This window comes from Arvicanthis niloticus, chromosome 17 (genome assembly GCF_011762505.2).
Source record: "Arvicanthis niloticus isolate mArvNil1 chromosome 17, mArvNil1.pat.X, whole genome shotgun sequence".
NCBI lineage: Eukaryota > Metazoa > Chordata > Mammalia > Rodentia > Muridae > Arvicanthis > Arvicanthis niloticus.
Window position 1 is genome coordinate 58810246 of NC_047674.1, and position 21957 is coordinate 58832202.

General features: G+C 39.2%; 1 protein-coding gene across 6 annotated transcripts in view; it reads right to left on the minus strand.

Moving 5' to 3' along the window:
* Nucleotides 1–21957, minus strand: part of Tbc1d5 (TBC1 domain family member 5) — a 469862-nt gene that overhangs the window by 65938 nt on the left and 381967 nt on the right. For 5 of the 6 annotated variants that reach the window (XM_076915391.1, XM_076915393.1, XM_076915394.1 and 2 more), the window contains 2 exons: nt 15937–16214; nt 12130–12195 (listed from right to left, as the gene is read on the minus strand). In XM_076915391.1, the coding sequence (XP_076771506.1) occupies nt 12130–12195; nt 15937–16214 (344 nt within the window). The remainder of the gene's footprint in view (nt 1–12129; nt 12196–15936; nt 16215–21957) is intronic. The other variant, XM_076915395.1, reaches the window with a different exon arrangement.

Genomic DNA, 21957 nt, shown 5'->3' on the forward strand with positions numbered 1-21957 from the left:
AGTTTGTAACTGTTGTAGCCTTTCTGCTACTCATTCAGAGGCTTAAGTTTATCCAGAGATGAGAGTCTATGTCTCAATCCTTTCCTGGACAGAAACACAACAGTGCTCATACCTGTGGCCTTCCAGAATATGTTATAACTTTTGAGAGCCCATTGTCGACATCCTATCCTTAAATTTAAGTCATTTAAAAATTTAAATTTTTGGATTTTGACCTCTGACCTTCTTGTTAATCTTTCAGCCAGCATCTATTTTTCTAACTGGTACCATAGCCTTGGGCAGTTGCAGTGTTTAAGGACTGTGAACACTTGTCTTCCACAGACACCTTCTGATAGGGTCTTGAATATAGCAAGCCCTGCACATGGTCAATGAAGACAAACCTCACGAATACAGGGCCTTTTAAGAGAGTTGTTGACAAATTCAACAGTAATAATTCACTTGTGGGACCATGGTTTTTAGGTCACTCCACATGCACTCTGTTCCTCTTGTAGAAGCTCTGAGGGCGCGGCTGTTCAAGGCTGCTATGAAGGTGGGTGGACACATGTTACAAGTTACACAGCTACAAAGGGCACTGTTAGGTGAGTCAGCCTTTTCCTCAAATAAAGGCTTTTCTGATTGTTGTAAACTTTTCTTAAATTCTAGAGATCTGGAAAAGTTGATTTTGATTTTTTGGGGCTGTCCCTGGGCTCTTGCTGCATTTATAGAGAAATACTTTCAGAGGTCTCAGTGTCCTCAAAGCTCCCCTCTGTGGCTTGCTTCTGGGCTTGTCTGGAAAGTCCGCCTGTCTTACATATAAAGCCCACCTTACAAATGCCTACAAGAGTTTGAAGCAGCAATGACAACAAGGCACTTTCTATTCTAGTTATTATTATATAACTATTCTTTTCTAATTTCTATTCTAGTTATTCTAGTATTATAGTTATTACACATGGCTTCCTATTTTGAACACATTTATATAGTGAAGTCTGCTGGGGAAGCTTTTTCAGAGACAATCTTCTGACTGCTTTAACTACATGTGAATATAGCTTATTGTCGTCGAATCCTTGGCCTTTATAAAGATAATGGTAACCAGTATTTTAGAAAGTTGCTATTTCAAACAAACTGACTGACTGACGAACATACTGGAAAAGCCTGGTGATGATGGTACACATCCTTAACCCCAGCAACTGGAGGCAGATGCTGGATGACCTGTCATTTCAAGGCCAGCCTGGACTACAAAGTGAGTTCCAGGACAGCCAAGCTGCTACACAGAGAAATCTTGTTTCCAAAAGACACACACACACACACACACACACACACACACACACACACACACACACACACACACAGAGAGAGAGAGAGAGAGAGAGAGAGAGAGAAGTGCCACTTCTATAAAGTAGATTTATATGAATGCAACGCCTAAGTCTGTATGTGCATTTTATTTTATTTAAAATCTTTTTGGTTTATTTGTTTATAACAATGCCCGGCTCTGAGAGAGTGCTTGCTCTGTAGCTCTGGGTAGTCTGGCATTTACTACAAAGGTCATTCTGGCCTCAGTCTTGTGTTAGCACTCCTGCTGCAGCTTCCTAAGTGCTGAAATGACAGCGTATGCCACTGTGTTCTACTATAAGCACATTTTAAATGTAGACAAGTGATTCCAAATTGCCTTCTTTTAGACTTTTTTTTTCTTTTTTTAGACTTTTAAAACTTTAAAAGCCACTGACAATTTTTAATGCCTATCATCTTTGCAGAGATTGGACATATTTTGCACACATGTGAGACTATGTATCATCACACAGAGCTATATACATTTACCTATTCATATTTATTTATCTGGTTAACAGCATAAAGGGTAGACTTTATTGTCCTTTTTTGAAGTCTCTTGGTAACTAGTAAGGCTGAGTTTTTAAGATGTTTTTAAAGGGTATATGAAGCTTTTATGTAAATTATCCTTATTTATTTTGCCTTTTAAAACTGATTAAAGGATGTTCTCCTAAAATTCTGGAAATTGTCTCTCTCTCTCTCTCTCTCTCTGTGTGTGTGTGTGTGTGTGAGAGAGAGAGAGACAGAGAGAGAGAGAGAGAGAGAGACAGAGAGACAGAGACACAGACAGAGACAGAGACAGATAAGAGTACGTATGTTGTGTGTGTGTTTTATTTGTATGGTTTCCATCCTCATGTCCTGCTTAGGAGGCTGTTTCCTAGCTGTGGATGGGTGTGGACATGGGCACAGTCTATGTCTTTACTAGGAAGGCGTGGCTTTCCTCTTTCCTTCAGGAATTGCTCATTGCCCTTCTGCTACTTCAGCAGATTTGATGGCTTTGGAAAGGCTGGAAGATCTAGCATGAACAATTGGGATGTTTGATCAACTCTGACTGAATATACTTTTAAAAGCCCATCACACAGAAGATAAATTTAAGAGCTCAAAGCATTTTATTCATAGCCTGATATCACAAAAGAAAATGTAAAAAAGGCAAAGGATCTACCTTTGGCAAATTTATATAATAGAATTTATCTGTGCCATCAAAGTTTGGATCACCTACCTCTTGATAGCTTTGTGGGGAGTAGCTTTTTGTCTTTTGTTAATGCTTTTTCCAGACAGGGTTTCTCCATGTATCCTTGGTTGTTTTAGACCTCACAATGTAGACCAGGCTGGCTGCCTATTTCTGACTCCTGAGTGCTCGGATCAAAGGCATGCCAGGCTGGGGAAGTGGCTTTTTAAAGACACTATTACAATGACTTTGAATTTTCTGCTTACTCCTCTATTAAGACTTTGTATGTCTGCCTGAGGGTTACGTTCTTCCTTAAACAAGAAAACACGTCATGTATCATGCATATGGTGGTCAGAATAATCTCTATTTCCTTTACTTCCAGGACCTTTGACTACAACTAACATGGCGAGAGGTTTTGCAGCTCTGATTATGGTCAGGGTTTTGTGGATAGGATATTTTAGCCTGTCACTGATGAGCAGTCTAACCGTGGGTCCTAAAAGTAAATGAGGGAGGGAGAGGAGCAACTCAGAGACTTCACAGTTTCTTGGGTGTATCTGAAGCAAATGAGAAGCAGGAGCTTAGGTGGGCCTTGACCTGGCATTTTCCATACTGAAAAAACTAGGGTAGGATCTAGAGATAAGACACCTTTTACAAGCTGGGAACAGTCACTGGTTGACAGCAGGCAAGGGCCTTTTATCCTGTAGTCACAGGGGTTGAATACTGCCACTATTGCAGATCCACAAGGAAACAGACTTTCCTGGATTTTCTGGCCCCAGGGATTTCTCACAGTGAGACTTGTGCCAGACTTCTTACCTGTATAATCACCAGATTATACAGTACACAGATTAATACACAGAAATTCTAAATCACTAGATCTGTTGTAATTCTTTGTCATCAGAAAAAAACTTTGTCCAAAGTTTCAACAAACAACCCAACTCATCTTCTGTATTTTTAGTTCTACAATTCTTATTTGGTTTATTCTAGAATTTTTCTTTCACTCATGCGTGATCAGATTTATTGAATATAGAATTACTTTACTGTTTTAAAAGATTTATTTTTATTATTTTAAATCTTGTGTGTGTGTGTGTGTACTAATAATTACATTTCTTCTAAGTATCATTTTATCTTTCAGGTTGGTACTTGGCATTTTTTTTGAAGAAGGCATCATCGCTCACTTGTCATTTCCTTATCATTTCATCTAGAAGATTAATTCTACTTTTGTAAGTGATGAAGAATATACGTGTATAATAAAGAAGTACTCGGGAATGGAAAGAGTGAACAAGACTGGGAAGAAGCTAAGTGTTCAAACATTGATCGATTGGTTAAGGCTTCATGATAGAGAGAAGTGGGAACGTTGTAGAAGCAGATATAGGGAGGCTGGAATGTTGCAGGTGCACAGCCTAGTTATAACTTATCTTGGGCTTCCTTAGCTTCATCAACAGCCATTCTCTGTGTCATATTTAACATCCTTGGACTAGTAGATAAAAGCCTCTTAGAATATATATTAACTTAACAAAACCCAGTTTCTACTAAACAGAAACCTAAGGTCAGACAGCATTTGAGGCCTACAGCTGAGATTTCTCCACTTTGCCATAGCTACCTACTTAATGTTTCCACCAGTGTATTTGGAAAACACCTTGATTTATGGTTTTCTTTGTTCTCTTTCTATGAAAACTCCATGAAACTGGATGAATCCAGGGATGCATCAGAACATGGAATTTGAGGTAACATAAGTCTGTGTTCCCAGGCTGTGATTGTTCATATTTGGCTCCAGAGTAAACTTTCTCTTATCCCTCTTGAGGTAAGAGTTGTTTTGTATTAACAAGAGGAAAGTGGACTGCTGGCAGGCCTGAATTCTTACATGCACCATTCTCTACTTTACCATTACATTTGACCCTAATTCAAAACAACTGCCTTGTAAAACTTTAACCACAAACAAACAAATAACCAACAAAATCCAACATGTTAAATTTGTTATTGCTTGATGGTCCTCTTCTATACAAACCTCCTTCTTGGTTCCTATCTGGAACCCTTCTACCTCATGCAAGTTCTTCCAAGTTACCTGGGGGCCTCTAGGGATGGGCATGCTGTATTTTCATTCTGCTTGTTAACTGTTTTCAATCTCCATGTTAGTAAGTTCCTTTAGCTTTGGGAAATTTTCCTTATTACTCTTTTTTGATTATTAACTCTACTTCTGTTCTCTAGACTCTCAATACTTGACATTATAGTTCAAAATCTTAGTTAATCTAAATTCCAGATAGGATAATTTAAATTTTATTATACCCTTAGAACACGTTAGTATTTGTGGATTATTATAGCTTATTTTCTTCCAAAATGGAAGAGTTGTAAAGTTATATCATATTTTGTAAAATGTTAGTTGCCTTGAATACTTTCAGAAAGAAGGCACATGGTTTACATTGCATAACCATATATATCGAATCCATTCATAAGGAATATATAACATAATAAAGTATATTTCATTATAATCCATAACACTTATATAAGTATTATATATAAAAAGAATTAATTATAAAAAGAACAAAATCTTATTAAGTTACCGATTTCGTATCAATCAATGATTTTCATGGATAAATGATAATAAAACTAAAAAATGTTTTGTTTCTAGATCTCAAATGTGTAAGAGGAGCACTGAGCACCTTCCTCCTACCTTTCTTATACTCACACTGCCTGAGTAATAAGTCACGAAGAGGAGCTAGATATTGTACAGACACTGTGACTATAACTGGACTGTGGTGCTGATAACCATCCAACTGATGGATTGGATCAATTGTGGGTGGTTTCCATCCAATCCTAACCATTCATGAGAAGCTCAATAGAAGTCAAGACTGAGGCTCAAGAAGATTAATTCATTAGCTCAAGAACTTGTGGTGTGTGTGACTCTGTGTGTGTGTGCTAGCATAAGTCAAACAGATTTGTGGTGTTAAACCTCTGTATATAATGTTTTACTTTCCTCCTTAGCTATGTAAACTAGCTTGATAATATTTTTGTTATTGTAGAAATGCCAGCGTTTAGAAAACAGTTTTTGTACCAAGTTCCCTCCAGAGATCTTCTGAAAACCATTTCTTCGGAGCAGTGTTGCCTTGGGCTGAAGAGTTTTTAGAAAGAATGACAGTACTGGCATGGCCTGCTGGGGTAAATCCCCAGCCCTCACTCGACCAAGGGCTAGGTATTCTCAGCATGTAGTTATAAGCCATTCGATGTTCTAGAGCTGTATGGACCAGTGTACTGCATTAGATACGAAGCAGATGGCTGTGGTGCCCTGAAATCCAGACTATGTTCTGCTTATTGAGTGGATGCCCTAGAATCCTCTATGCCTGCATAGAAGACGTGTTCTGTTCTAACTTCACATAAAGGCATTATTTGGATCAGACAGAACCATGTCTGGATATATTCTGTCCTTTTTCATCCTCTTTTCCTATCAACACACAAAGCAAATTGGCTGTGTCCCCTCGACTCCAGGACAATGGAAGTTAATTTGTCAAGCACCTCTTAGGAACCTCTGCTGGCAAATGCCTTGGAAGAAACGTCAGAGGATGAAGAAATAGTATATCTTGTGCTCCTGCTATGTCTTATGAGTACTATTTTTGTGGGTTTCTTTCCTCAATGAGATGAACAGGAGCTAGAGTATATTCTTAAACAGACAGGCTGAACACCAGTAGACCTGAGTCTAGGCATGAGAGATAGAAATACTAAAGCAACACAGTCAAGGGGCTAGGATACTGAGGGGACTGTGGTGAGAAAGACAGCTCAGAGAGTGGAAAGAAGTGCCTAGAAGCACTTGTCTCTGGTTTGACTTTATACAGGAGAACACTGGAGGCATTTGTTTGCTATCCCAGAACAGCTTGTTGCCTTGTGCACAGAGTGGCACAGAGGGCATTCATTATAGGCATTTCTCTTGATGCCAGGAGAGTGAGTGGAAGTAGGTTATACCTAAAGACCCTGGAATACCCTTGCTCTAGCCTGAGTAAAGAAGTAAAGCACGGATGGCCTGAGTACTCGTTTGAAATAAAAGTGTCTAGAAGATCAGAACAGTTAAGTATAGAGGTGTTAGCTATCACTGTAGTTTGCCTTGAACACAGGCTCCTTCATAGTTGGATTCTGAAAACCAGCAAGGTATTTGAGGCTTCTACCATCATCACTACTGGAGCAGGTACAGATGACAGGTAACACAAGTAATGCAAGTGGTTGCTCTTCTTCTCTCATTATAAACAAGAGGTTCAGTAAATAGCCCAGCTTATCTAGCAAGGTCATGAAACAGCTAGGATTTGGACCCTGGCTGGACTGTAGAGCCCATGCTGGGCAAAGCTGTCTCCCTATTAAGACCTCTGTCATGTAGTCTGTAAGAAACATGGCCTAGAATTAAGGAAACATGGGATAGAGTGATGCCTTTTGGGGAAAAAAAAAGGCATTCTTTCCACCATCTCAGCACCTGTGGAGGCCTGCTGGGAACAGGACTTCTAAAGAAGGCAAGTGGGTCTGGAAGGCTGTGCTGCAAGGTCATTTTTGTTGGTTACAAGTAAGGTCTCCGAAACCAGAGCACATGGCTCTTCTTCAAACTGAAGGCATTTATACCTGAGATGAAATTGAGTTCTACTTAGGTAAGAGATGTGCTTATGTGTATAAAGCAAAGCACAATACAGTGACTCCTGGCAGCAAATGAAATAAAACCCAAGTGATCTGGGGAAAAGTAACTTGGGCCCATGGAAACAGTGGAATGGATTGTGTCAAATTCTGAAGCAACCTTTCTGCAAAGGCTATAGGACACAAGAATCCGTGTGATGTTGTACCCATCCTGGATTCAAACTAATAGAGAATAAATAAATAAAAGTAGATTTGTTTAAAAAAAAAAAAAGGCACAATTCTGACCCGTTCTCAGGAAACAGTGACAACAGTGTAGGCAAAAGACAACTGCAACAAGTGACTTAGGGTTGCTACAGTTATGGTCAAATACAATGACCAAACTCTGGCGTGTGGCTCATGCCTTTAATCCCTGCTCTCCAGAAGCAGAGGCAAGCTGATCTCTGTGAGTTCTAAGCCAACCTGATCTACATAGGGGAGTTTGAGGCCAGCCAAAGCTACAGAGTGAGACTCTGCCCCCAAACAAACAAACAAACAAAGCAAGCTTCTTGCTGGCTTGCTTTGCATGCCTTGCTGAGTTAGATAGTCTCCCCAGGGGTAATAAGGAAAAGCACTACAGGGCAAATTTGCCTACAGGCAGATCTCATGAAAGCATTTTCTCAGTTGAGGTCTGATCCTCTCAGATGACTCTAGCTTGTCAAATTGACAAAAAACCCTAGCCAGCACAACTGACCCTTTGCCAACTTGACACACAAAGACTGTTAAGCTACAATCTTTTCTTTCTCATTTGTCCCTAAGATGGGTCATTGATATTAATATCATAATATAAAATATGTCAACTTTTCAAAGTTCCATCTTCTTTTAAAATTCAAATACTTTAAATGTTCACTTTCTTTAAAATATCCAAAGTCTCTCTCAAGTTCCAAGCCTCTCTAAAATATACAGAAAGCCTTTTAGCTGTGGCGTGTATAAAATCAAAAAAGAAGTTAATATGTTTCTAAAGCAAAGAGGGAAGAACCAGGAAATATTCACAATGAAATCAAAGCAAAACCAAGCTCTAGTAGCATAATGACTGATGCCTGGAAGTCATGATCCTCTGGGCACCAAAGGACGCAGGCAGCGCCACATCTTAGTAGTTGTCCATTAGTATGGGTATACCCAATATGCTGGGTCTCCACTGCCACTGGGCTGCACGTTCATTCACCACTCACCGCTCACCGCTCACCACTCCTAGGCTCTTGTGATGGTTTGTATATACTTGGCTCAGGGAATAGCACTATTAGAAGGTGTGGCCCTGTTGGAGTGGGTGTGGCACTGTGGGTGTGGGCTTTAATACCCTTGTTCTATCTGACTGGATGCTGCTATGTCCCTCTGCCTTGATGATAATGGACTGAACCTCTGAACCTGTAAGCCAGCCCTAATTATATGTTGTCTTTTTGTAAGACTTGCCTTGGTTATGGTGTCTGTTCACAGCAGTAAAACCCTAACTAAGACAACTCTCTTTATAGACTTTCTCTAGACAAGGTGCCAAACCTCAACTTCACTCCCAGGGCTTCTAGCTGCAAGAGAGGCTGCACAGTCACCAAATCTCACTTGCTCTCCATGACCCTTTTGCCTTCAAACCTAGTATTGCCCGGGAGTCTTTTTTTTTGCACAATTATATAGTTCATCTGCAAGTATAAGATACAGTTTTGGCCTGTTCTGGACCACAGCATCTTTTTTGCTGACCTTGGAGGGTCACTTCCCAGAGACTTTGCTTCAGTAATTCTGGTCTCATCTTAATCACAGCTGATTCTTCAGCCCCATCTGACAAGTATCGATTGAATGAGCAAAGCCAAAGGGTTCATTTTAGTGATTATGGTCTCTTCTTAATCATGATTCTTCAGCTCAAATGGACCAGAACTACAGATTCCTACTTGAAATAATCACACATAGGACCCTGTTGGAGTGTCTAGCTCCCTCTGAAGTGTCACACACCAGGTTGCTATTCCTCACACCGCTTTAGCGTTGTCTCCCAAGTTTCCACAACAGCAGCCAGCCCATTGAGCTCTGAGAGCTTGGTGGCTTTTACAGCCCAGAGTTCCAAAGTCCTCCCAAAATCCCGCCCATAATATGGTTTAACATGGTTAGGATTGTCAATGTAATACATGGATGTGGTACCAATTTCTGTCTTAGTTATCACAATGCAATAAAACATCACAACCAAAAGCAACGTGGGGAGGAAGGACTTAATTTCAGCTGACAACACATACTCCATCACCGAGAAGTGAGAATGGAACTCAGGTTAGGTACCTAGAGGCAGGAACTGAAGCAGAGCTGCAGAAGAATGGTGCTTACTGTCTTGCTCTGCATGGCTTGCTCAGCCTCCTTTTTTACACAACTCAGGGCCACTTGCCCAGGGATGGCTGAGCCCACCTTACCTCAATCATCGGTCAAAAAAAACCACCACAGACCTCCTACAGGCAATCTGATGGAAGCATTTTCTCAACTGAGATTCCTCTTTTCATATAACTTTTTCTTTGTTAAGTTGAGAAAAACGAAAGAAAACAAACCCGGAAACCAAAAATCAACCAACCAACCAACTAACCAAGCAAACCTCAACCAGGATAATCATTTATGTAATTATCTTTTTTTTAAAGAAAGTATTCCATAAAAATCACACTTTCAAGCTAAGTCATTTGTTTGTCTTATAACAATTAAGCTGAACACAATGCAGCTTTCTGTTTACCTCAGGACCATCACTCAGTACTGTCAACATTAGGTAGAGTAGCTGACACAGCATCTTTTAAAGACACTTGTTTGTTTTAAAATCTCTTCTCTTCTGTTGTGCCCAGGAGGAGAAGCTGTCTCTTACCCTTGTGTGGTCTGCTCACCCAACTCGGCCTCCTCCTCGCCCCACCAGTTTTCTGCTTCCTCTACGTGTTGGATATTTCTGCTAACATGTTCTTGATGGTACCCAAGAGGAGTCATCTACAGACATGTGAGCTCTTGTTAAATTAAGGCGACTCCCATTTTCCTCCTCAATTTCTTCCCCTAGAAGCAGCCATATGAAACCTGCTGGGGGTGTGCAGTGGGGGGGGGGGGGATGGGAGAGGGAGGGAGGGTACCTCCACCTTTGCATTTGTTCCTTTAGGTAACTGGATCTGCTGGATGTTACTTTGCTTTGACCTTAAGGCTGTGAGCAGTGGCAATCTGGCCATGGACACTCTCTCCTTTTAAACTTGAAACAACCTAACAAGTACTGTAATGTAGTCTCTCTGGGTGTTAAGTGTATGTATATATTAATATACAGAGAGATAAAATCCTTCAAGATATTTATGGCAATGTAAAAATCTAAACTGATATAAAGGATTTATATGAAATTAAATCTTCCAAAAACAAATTTTGCAGTAACAAGTTTTCTTTTTGTGATTGCAATCCACCATGCAAAATATGAAAGAAAGCTTTCCAATCATTTTCTAAAAATTGTTTATTGCCCCAAAATCATGAAGCTATTGACATTCCTATTTTTCTTTTAAAAATCCACACAGTCACCTCGTGTGTGACTGAATGGAGTTGGTGGCCCCCGAAAGTCTGACATTCACAGTGCACTTCACCTCTTATTATTGTGCTCCTGTTCAGCAGACGGAAGGCGTCCAGCTGTCGGCACTGACTTCTCTGCTTACTCCCTCCTCTTCTCCCTGCTGCACTGCGCAGTGAGTGAGCCAAGGGAAACAGTGACTTATCTAGTACAGGAGATGCAGGTCAGCTCCTGTTCCCTCTGCCCCAGTTTCATCACATGGTGGCTGGAGCCTTCCCTACTGGACTGACACACTCTCTGTCAGAGCGTGGGGGCAAAGGGGCTCTAAATGCATCCAGAGAGAGGATGAGTCCTAACTGAGTTGTCCTGACTGGTCATCCACAGCAAGAGTAACATCCAAGAAGGGAGGGACACTGTGGGGAACCATGACACCAACAAAACCAGCTTGCCATGCAGCAGGTAGTTAAGCTTGTTGGATAAATATTGTTGAATACAAAATCTCAATAAAAGGAAAATGATGGTTAGTATTTTAATATAAATATAATTAGTTTACTATATGCAGATGAATATTTTACATTAAGCCAAACATGATATCAGGTTTAATTGCTATTGTATTGTTCTCATTTTAGCCTGAATTTGAATGAAAGAATCTTTAAGTCTAAACTTCCATGTAACATAAATATTCTCTTTATGGTATATTTTAGCTAAAAGGTACAAAGAAAAATATTGATGATGTAATTTTAAATATTTATGTTTAAAATACCACAGGAAGTACTGAAAATGGATAACCTTTTATTTCTTAAGCTAAACTCATGGATAATATTAAAATGTTAGCTTTTGATTGTAAACTCAAAAGCTTACAAATTATCACTCACTATTTATGGTGATTTGTTGCACTGATTAAATTGTATGACAAAATTTTTACTATGAAGGCAATACTTAAAATATTTCAAAAACAGGTTGTGAAAAAGACAGATGGTGATTTTTTAGGTGAGATATGGGTAGCCACAGCAAGGAAACCAATCTTATAACAAATCTGTCAAATACTGTTACGGAGAACTTACACAGTAACAAAAGTCTCTCCTTGTGCCAGCCACCCTACAGAACATAACAGTGCAGATGACCGACCTCAAACACAGGTTGAATCATATTTAGCAAAGAAAAAGATTGTTCACTGTGAAGAGAAAATCCACAATGGAGCCTGATGCCACCAAAGTAGGACCTGAGAGGGAACTTTTGCTTTACACAACAGTGCCACTTAGTGGCCAAACTATGGTAGTAGACCAGTGGGCTGAATGGAGGGTAGAAACAGAAACTATGGGTTTGGGAGAGGGTTGTGCCACTGAAAGTGGCCAGTATGGGGTGGGGCAGCACATGCCAACAAATAAGAGAGAGCCAGAGAGAGGGGGGGGAGAGGGAGAGAGAGAGAGAGAGAGAGAGAGAGAGAGAGAGAGAGAGAGAGAGAGAGAGAGAAAGAGAGAGGACAAACAGATAGATGAAAGACATGATAGACAGATGACGGATAGGGAGGTGGCAACTGTACCTTGGAGGTCAGTTAGAGCCTGGACAGGAACAGAAACCTGAGCATCGCTTCCTGTAACTACGTCGCCTAGATTTCATAAGAAAAAATAATTAGATATGATAAAAGGAAAATAAACAACCTTTTGCCCTTCATACTTAATGTAATAGTTTATCAAATTATTAAAAGGAAAGAACAGAAAATACAGTTAAAGCTTAGAGAAATATGTGACTTATTTTTAAAGTAAGCAATTTCTTTAAAAGGATGCTTCAGTGGAGATTTTGTGTCTGTTTTTACTACAGGAAAAGCTCATAAGTTCCTACTTCTAGTTTCTACTATACTGGGGATTTTTTTCTGAGCAGATTTTATGACATTACAAATATTAGTCTTACTGATTTCTTCCAGTGTAAAACATATTTTAGATTAAACTTTAAAGGAAATTCATAAGAAAGTCCTAAGTAGACTACCCAGTTACCAGTGAAAATATTTCAAACTTACCACATGTATTTTCAAATGCATCTGTGAACTACATCCCTTTATTATAGGCAATATTTTATTAAATTGGAACCTTAGTAAATGCTTATAATAAAGCAGTGTTCAAACAAAAAAGTCCCAGATAAGCATACAGAAAAAAAAAACAGGGATGGGAGAGCAGGTTTGAGTGACCCAGACAAGGAAGAAAAGGAGCACAAGAGGAGACACCACCAAGAGTGGGCACGCAGACACTGGATCTTCAGCTCTTCTATTTCTGGGGTGACAGTGTTCGACAATGACCACAGTCACAGCTGTCAGAATAATCCCTGGAGACAGCAGTGTCTGAAGGCTATTTTGAGGTTACTAAACAAAAGAAAGCAAGTCTTTTAAAAGTCACCAGATTTCCTGTACTGTCTATGACTTCATAGGCTTGCTTCTTCAGCTTTTCTATAATATATGTATATAACAACTATATATACATTTTACTAATACATATAAATATTTTACTAATACATATAAATACATTAATAATTAATATACTATATAATATAAAATAATATGATTAACATATATAATAATATACAGAATTAGACACATATATTTTAGTAAAAATTATTTTTAAACTAAATAGCATCCCTCAATGTTCTGGCCACTTAATGCACTCTGATTTGTAGCAGGGTCACACCATGTCATGACAGCATTTCTGTCAACAGAACACAGAAATGTTCTCCTAGAACCAAAATAAAATTTGTGAAAAGGACCACATAATACAGAACGCTTTAAGTAGAAATGAAATGGTCACAATCCAAGCTTTCATAATACCATTCACTAAGTTGATAAATGGTAGGCTCATCTTCTGTACATTTTCAAGTCTATACCAGTTACCCATTTTGCTATATAGATTTCTCATTTTAATGCTCAAGATAACTATTGCTAGGAAGACAAGGGGACAGCAGCTCTGCTGATTTTCCTTTCCTCAGTAGACGCATAAACTACATTAAGTTACATATGCATCCATCTGGATGACACAACCTCCCTTTAGAATTACAAATTACTTATCCTAGAAAAGCCACATTTCCATCTTTACAAGCAACCATTTCAAGGCAACCTTTGAACTTTTCATCAGAGTACATTGAAAAGGCTGTCACTGGGTAGATGCTTCTCTATAACACCAGCCTGCAGACAGGCTGCTGTGGCTGTAGGTGTCAGTGAGGACACACGGTCTGTGGGAATCCAGCAGCAAGGCCAGAGCTGGAGGAGCGCTCATCAACACAAAGTGAAGGATACATTCGTCACCGAAAGCACCACAGGTTTCACCACAGGCATCATCTCAGAGCTCTTGTTTTAGGTGGGAAAATCGCCAGGACTTCAGGTATTGTTTAGATTTTACCAGTAAACAGAGGAAGATCACAAAGTAAAGTGCCTTCTATCTCTGTGAATGCTTCTTTTGGCCCTTTTCTTTATCCGATCTTTTATGTAAGTAGGAACTGGCAGGAATTTTTGTTGTTAATATAAGTTTTTGTTGTTATTTTGTTTTTGGGGGGTTGGTGGGGGTTCACATGAGAATAATGAGCCACAAACAAACCAGAAGAGCTATAAAACAACAAACAAGGGCAATTTCTTTTAGGATTGGGATGGTTTCAGAGTGCCTCCGTGATACCCATGCTCCCTCCACTACGGTGCTGAAAAGCTCCGCTGTCTCCTTCTAACTGGGGAACTAGTCTTCATGTGCTTCCTTTCTCACTTACTGTGATATTAATACTTGACATTTCCTTAGAGATACAACTTTATATTTCTATAGTCATTTGGCTTGGTTTCTCAGAAAATTTAAACTAAAGCATTAAGAGATTCTCTGACTCATTTGCCTGCCATCAGTTAGAATTACAACAGACTAAAGCTTGTTATCAAAGCAATATTGAAATCATATTTGTTTAGAACAATAAAACAGTACAATTAAGAGATATATAAAATAACATTCATTTCCATTCTGGAAGTGGGCATGTCTCCTGGCATTAAGATACATTTTCAACATGTTAATGACTTGATGTCTCCTTTTCTTTAAATCATGTGTGACAGTCTACATTAAAAAGAGAAGAATGTAATTTTAAATGAGATATTCTCATAGAAGGTAAACTGAATACTCTAGTAAACCTTAAATATTAATCATATGAAACCTAATACTTCTTATAGACAAAGTAATATAAAAACTAAAAACATGATGACGTCAATGGAAGGCTTCAGATGCACATGCATGCGCACATATGTGCATGGAATTTCAGATACACATGCATGTGCACATATGTGCATGACACATTAACTGGCATCACCACGGACTAAACTCCAATTTAATGCCAATATGTAAAATCTTTATAACAATTTTATACGTGATATCCTTAAGCAGAGCATATGAATATAGCTTAAATTTTGTTTGTGCTGACATTATCATTGCTACTGATGCCACTAAGTACTGAATGCTGCTATTAATGTAGGTACCCTGTAAGGCGTGAACCAAGTTTTGGGTGGGATGTTCGTTGTGACTGAATGTCTACAACTTCGCGTTTTCTGTGCAGTTTTTGCCATCACACTGCTGTTTCTTACTTCCAGTCTTTGTTTCTCATTTTCTACAGAAAGGAAGTGTGGAGGCCCTTAGTAACAGCGCAAAGGCTCTCTGTGGGCAGAGTGCTCAAGGGAGGGGCACCCTGGGCAGGCCCTGATCACGTGACAACAGGGAGCGCGCTCAGGACAGCTGCTTCCATCATCTTGCAGGCTTTCTCTGGTCTTATACCCATTTTTGGCAGAATCATTTAGTGTGTGAACTTGAATGCTCGTTTTGGATGCTAAAGCTTTTGTTTAGCTTCTTTTTTCTCCCCAAAGATTAATTTTGTATTCCTTCGCCATGACTCAGGTGGGTGAGACAAGAGACCACAAACTTTCCTCTAAACCATGATACACTGCTGGCTCCTATGACTGGCAGCCCACGGGCCTTTCCATCTCAGACTTTTCTGAAAGAGACCAGGACTCAGAAGCATTTATTATGAAGCTGTCAGAGAACACAGCCAGCTGATGACTTCTATGCTGGGACTGTTCATACCATTGTACAAGATGGGTATGTACATAACAAAATGTAAACCACACTGAGATACAAATGCTAAAGAATACGTTGTCAAATGCCTCATAAAATATACTTAATCAAGAGGAACATAATATTTAATCTCTAAAAGAATCATGTACGATAGATTTTTTTTTTTAAATTAAGGTTTTATGGATTTCTGCTTCTGAGAAATCGGTTTCTCACAGGCAAGTGAGAAGTCTCACGTCACACTCCAGGTTCTGTGGATTTACTGGGCTTTCTCCTACCTTTGTTCAACTGTACCGGCATGCTTTCTGATTTCATCAGTCTCTGCTGCTGCTGCTGCTGCTGCTGCTGCTGCTGCTGCTGCTGCAAATGATACCTTGGGGCTTCTGTGGAAGCCCTGGTGGGGAAGGCAGCAGAGAAGGAAGTGCTGCTGTTGCTCCCAGGTACAGGGCTACCCATGCTGCCTGGAGCGGAGGCTGGGGAAATCAACTTTCTTCCGAAGTTAATCAAGCTGTTGGAGACCTTGTGTATATTCAGGGGAGCACCTCTGGCATTGGTCCTTGGAGAAAAAAGAAAAATCAGGTGAAGGATAATGCATTTCATATATTCATTCCATTTGAATAAAACATGTCTAGCCTTGAAAAGGATGGTTACTAAGTCAGCTATGTAAGTAAGTACAAACTTAATGTGACCACAGAATAGTAACGTGCCTTCTGGAAAATGAGCACCATCGGTCAGTCATTCCTTCCACGAAGCTCATTCTGTGTCAAAACTGTGTTCCTTTCTGAGAGCACCGCTGCCCAAGAAGATACTTTTTCACTTCTGGCTACTCCAGTTAAGAAGTATGTATTTGTCTGACTTTCTTAGCTGTGACAGAATGCCTGATTTGAGTAAGTTAAGGAATTGAGGGGAAGCTAGGACAGGAAGTAAAAGAAGCCCTTTGTCCTGGAGCCTGCTAGATGACTCTAGCCAGCTGAGATCAAGGACTCTAACGGAACTCACACCATCTGCTCAATGGCCTTCTCTTCTCCTAACTGTACACTATAACTTTCCAGGAAAGGAAAGTTATACTTTCAGTAGGAACCCTTGTAGCTCCAGCCCTGGTGGCTCCCGATTTTACTTTATCAGATGACATTTCCATCCAAGGCATCTCTGGAGCCATTTATAGCTCACATGTCAATCACAGGCAGGACAGGTAGGGAGCTTCTTAGTGAGCTTTTGAGATGTAATGTGAGAGCTACCAACATAGAACATATGGCTAATGATAGGACGAGAGCCACCAACATAGTGCACAAGGCTAATGCTAGGACATTTAATTCCAACTCCCCCTTTGTAAGCTCATGCCCTTTCTCAAATGGCTTTCTCTTAACTACTGTGCTTAAATCTGTACCACAAATGTCTTTTAACAAACCAGGACTCTTTGGAGAAGCTCTATCCATATTCTTTCTTTCCAAGTGTGCTTCTCTTTCCAAGTGTCTTTCCCTCTTATCTTTGGACTTAAAATATTTATGAAAATCCCCTTTTAAATGAAACCCAACTCTGTTTTATACTGTTCTAAAGTTATTTTCTTAGCTGAAGACAAAGATCAGTTTTAGACCAGTTAAGATCTCTTAAATTCAAGCTGCTTAGAGTGTCAGTGTAGAGCTGCACTTCTGTCCCTATGACCACTGATTGGAGGGCAGGTTTACTTTGGCTCATGGTTTAAGTCAGTAGGTAGCTGGTTCCATTGCCTTGAGTGTCACTGTGGTATGTTCAGCAGCATACTGCAGAACAGAGCTGCTGACTTTGTGGCAAGAAGAGATAATGAGACCCTCAAGGGCTCAGGCCAGAATCTCTTGATAACCTGTTTTCTCCAACTATGTGCGACCTCTTACTTTCTACCAACTTCCAGTAATGTCATTATATTAGGGATCTATGAATGACTAATACACTGAATAAGCCAGAGCCTACATCATCCAATTACTCTCAATGGTTGGAAATACCAGTTAAGGACCAAGTTAGATATATGAAGCTTTTGGGAGGAATATACTATATCCAAACCATATTAATATAAAACATGTAGATATGCATATGATTTAAAAACCTGTTTTGCATTATAAAGGAGACCCACAAAGAGTTGGACATCTTTTCTAAATATCCAAAAGTCCATATCTGTCATAGTCCACCATCTAGCAGGTAGCAACCCCTAACCACCCCACCTCCACCCATCTCCTGTTTCACACTGTCTTTCTTGTCTTCCATGTTTTGACAGGATCTATGTTATAAATATGACTGGCAAAGAGAGCACCAACTGAATATTATTATTTCCCAAATGATTCAGTTTTGCAGTGTATCTCAGGGCTATTATGCCAAAGTCTAGTTATGATCATAAATCACTTTAGTTGTAGGACGTTGTAAATACCAACATTTCTATTTGAACTTCTCGAATCATTAGTAGACACTTAGCCTCTTCTCAAAATAGTAGAAATAATCTATTAGAGTTACCTTGATTTTACTGTCATTTCCTTCTCCCATATCTACCTGGCAGCACTTTCAAAGCATCTCTCCTTTTCCTGTGGCAGCTCTGTGCTTGGCATTACGAGCTGTCACTCTGAACAGAACCAATCTATCGTTCTGTAATAAAGAGGAATGCCATTATGTTTCTTCCTTCCATAAAGTCTCCTCACATGGCATTAGCTAATGTTATGGGCTAGCTACTGGAGGGTTCACACTATACTGGAGAAGAACTACTCAAATTTAAAGGCAATTTAAACAAAGATTTATTTATTTCTCAATGAAGTATAAAAATAATATAATACAATTAGTTCAAATGATCCCTTTTACATCAAGTTTCATATTTTCAGAACTAAGCTACTTAACATTTTTCTAAAATTTTGTTTAAAATGTTTTCTCATGAGAGTAAGGCTACACAGTGCTTAGGTACCTCTTACTTCTCAGCTTTCACCAGCTCCCCAATGAAGCAGGGCACATTCAGTTTGCACATACCATAGAGGGCAAAAGAGAGGCTTCTCAATCCATGTTTACTGAATGAAAACAATGAATGAAATAAAGAGGGGAGGCTCCTCAGTGCTGGACAAACAAGGTGGTCACCTCTGCCGCTGCCGCTCGGAGGCCTGCATGTGTGCCTTCCCCTACTGAACATGAGTACGAGGGTGGCAGCCATGTTCAGCTGCATTTCAGTCTTGCTTGTGTGTACATCAAGATCCATAATTCAAAGATATGAAGAAGTTTATAATATTGTTACCCCTTTAGATAAACAAAAATGTACTAGTCAAATTCCCATATTGCCAGTTGTGAAATTTATATGTTGGTACAAGTACCAAGAAACAGCTATAGCATTATCAAGAGAGTATGGTTAATGTATCTTCATCACTACTAATAACCACAAAAACATATAGATCAAGAATGTGCTGAGAGATTTTTCTCTTCATCTGAACAGCTTTTAAAAAGAGATGAGCTTCTTTTAAAAATGTTTTTGTCTTAAAAAACATTTCTCTTCATCTACTACTCAGAACTTCTAAAAGTGTATTATTTTTTTAAACCAACCCTTGAAAGTGAGTGTTTTTAAGATACAAGCAATGACAAATCATGTCTTGTAGAAGAAGCATGTTTTTCCATGGCTTGATATTCAGGCATGACACTTTTTACACCAAAGTTATTCAATTAAGTGTTGAACAAACTAGCAACATTCTTCGCTTGAAGTAATAAACACCCTGCAACAGTACTTGGGGTTGTGGCATGTGCTATGAAGTCATGGGAAGCAACACAGTTGTCAGATTTGAAGGGCATCAGGGACTAGAAACAGACTGTAATGCACAGTGTTGAAACAGCTAGAGGAATCTGGAGTTAACAAGACAATGAATAAGCAAACCCTTGCGACTGAAGTCTCTATGGACATTGCCTGCTATTAGACAGCACACATCAGAGACTGACAACAGTGCGGAGAACTTAGACTTCTGGCACTACCTTTGCCAGCAGCATTTTCTGAAGAAGCAAGAATCTGTCTGAAACTCTTGTATCGTAAGTCAGTTCTGACTGGACTGTGTTGGGACTCCTTTGGCTCAGTTTCACTGACTGTGGAAATGGGTGACTCTGGCTGCCTCTCCTAGTCCCTGGTTCCTGGCATGCTTTCAAGAGCTCTGGAGTCTCCACTCCCTTATGTGCTTGAGTCAGGACCATTTCCAGACACCATCTACAGCCTCTCTGAAGCTTTAAACAGAAACAAGCCTTCTCCCTAACAAAAGTGAACAAACACAAAATCCTAAAAAAGACCCAAAATAAAAATAAAAGTTTGCTTATTTCACTAACTATAATACAATTTTCTTAGACCAGTTTCAGTTTATTTTACAGCATCCCCTCCCGTGCATTCTGATGTAGTTTCCAGAGTCCTTGTTTTTACCATGTTCCCTTTACCAAGGATGAAGGCTGACTTGTTCATTCAGTTCTTCACTTATGTATTTCTTCTTCACTCTCTGTCCTTCCAATAACAGCATTTAAAGGTATATATTTTCATCTGATTCTACTTCCACCCTCATTTTCTTAATTCTATGGGCACAATTGTTATATAGGTACAATTTAAAATTTTTTCAGATGGTTATGTTTATTGTTATTTTCTGTTGAGTGAAAATAGAAATAACAGAAGAATGAATTGTAAAACTATTCAAATTGGAAAAACAGATTGACTTAGATAACTTTTTTTTTTTTTTTTTCTAATTATGTGGACCTGGATGGTTTAAATAATAGTTCATTAAAAATCACTTTAAGGCTAGAGTGATGGCTCAGTGTTTAAGAACACTGGTTGCTTTTCCAGAGGACCTAGGTTCAATCCCCACCACCCACATGGTGGCTCACAACCATCTGGAATTCCAGTTCTAGGAGATCTAATCTTCTCTTTTGGCTTTTACAGGAACCAGTCAAACATGTGGCACAGACAATGGTTGTAAAACACCTATACACATAAAATAAAGATTTAAAATGAAAAAGAAATCAAAAGCCCCAACTTTCAGTCAAGTAAGATAAGAAATGAACAGGCAATTCTGAAAAGAAGAAACACAAATCGCCAATAAACTTTTTAAAGTGTTCAATGTCTCTAGTTGTCAGGGAAATGCAAATGGAACTACTCTGAGATACCATCTCATCCCAGTCCGAATGGCTGTCATCCAGAAATCTGACAGCCAACGGCAGAAGAGTGCAATCCAGGACAACCATTATGGAAAGCAGTGCAGAGGTTTTCTCAGAAAACTAACAACAAAGTTATCCCATGACCCAGATATACCACTCTTGGCATAGAAAAAGGACTGTATCTTATCATAGAGACATGCAAACGTCCATGTTTGCTGCTGCTTCTGCATGAGAGCAGGGACATGGAGCCAGCCCCAATGTCCACCAATGATGAACAGGTAATGAAGAGGCAGCAGATATGCAGAACGAATTAGGCAGCTCTAAAGAAACATAAAATTTTCAGGAAAATAGACGAATCTGGAGGGTAAAATACTAAGCAAGGTAACCAAACTCAGAAAGACAAAAAAAAAAAAAAAAAAAAAAAAAAAAAAACCAAAAAACCCTGTCCTCTCTTATATGTAGATCCTAGTTTGTAATGTGTGTGGGGTTTGGGTGGTTAAGTATTAAAAACTAGAAAGGAGTCAGAGAGGGTGAAAGACAATGGTACAGACAATGGTTGTAAAACACCCATACACATAAAATAAAAAGTTAAAATAAAAAAGAAATCAAAATCAAGTAATGGGGAAGAACATGGGATCGGCAGAGCACCTAAGAGTAGAGAGATTTGGGGAAGGACAGGCTAAGGGGGGTTAGGGAGAGCAAACCAAGGGTTAGGGAGACGAGGAGGGAAGAGAATCTAATTATCACAGCTGTTCAAACATGCCTTACAGTTATCTAATACTTTGTATATTAATTAAAAATCATATTAAAAAGATTATGTTTAAGTGCAAAGGTACTTAAAAGTGCATATATACATCTTGTTTTTGGGATAGAAACGATGCCCCATTGTATTCTTGTATATTGCTAGTTTGTTATTACTGATTTACTTTGAGTAGATTAAGACTCATATTTATTTATTTTATGCTTCTCTACAGCAACCTCTGTGGAAATTTAAGACAGCTGCCAGAATTGCAAGATAATACTATTTTAGATTATTGTAATGTCTACATTAACATCCACAACCACTTCCAAGATAATTCTAAGCTAGTATTTAATATTTTATCGATAATTTCATAAGTCATATAATATGTTTTGATCAAGTCTGCCCTTCATCCCCTCTCCTACACTTCCTTCCCTATATG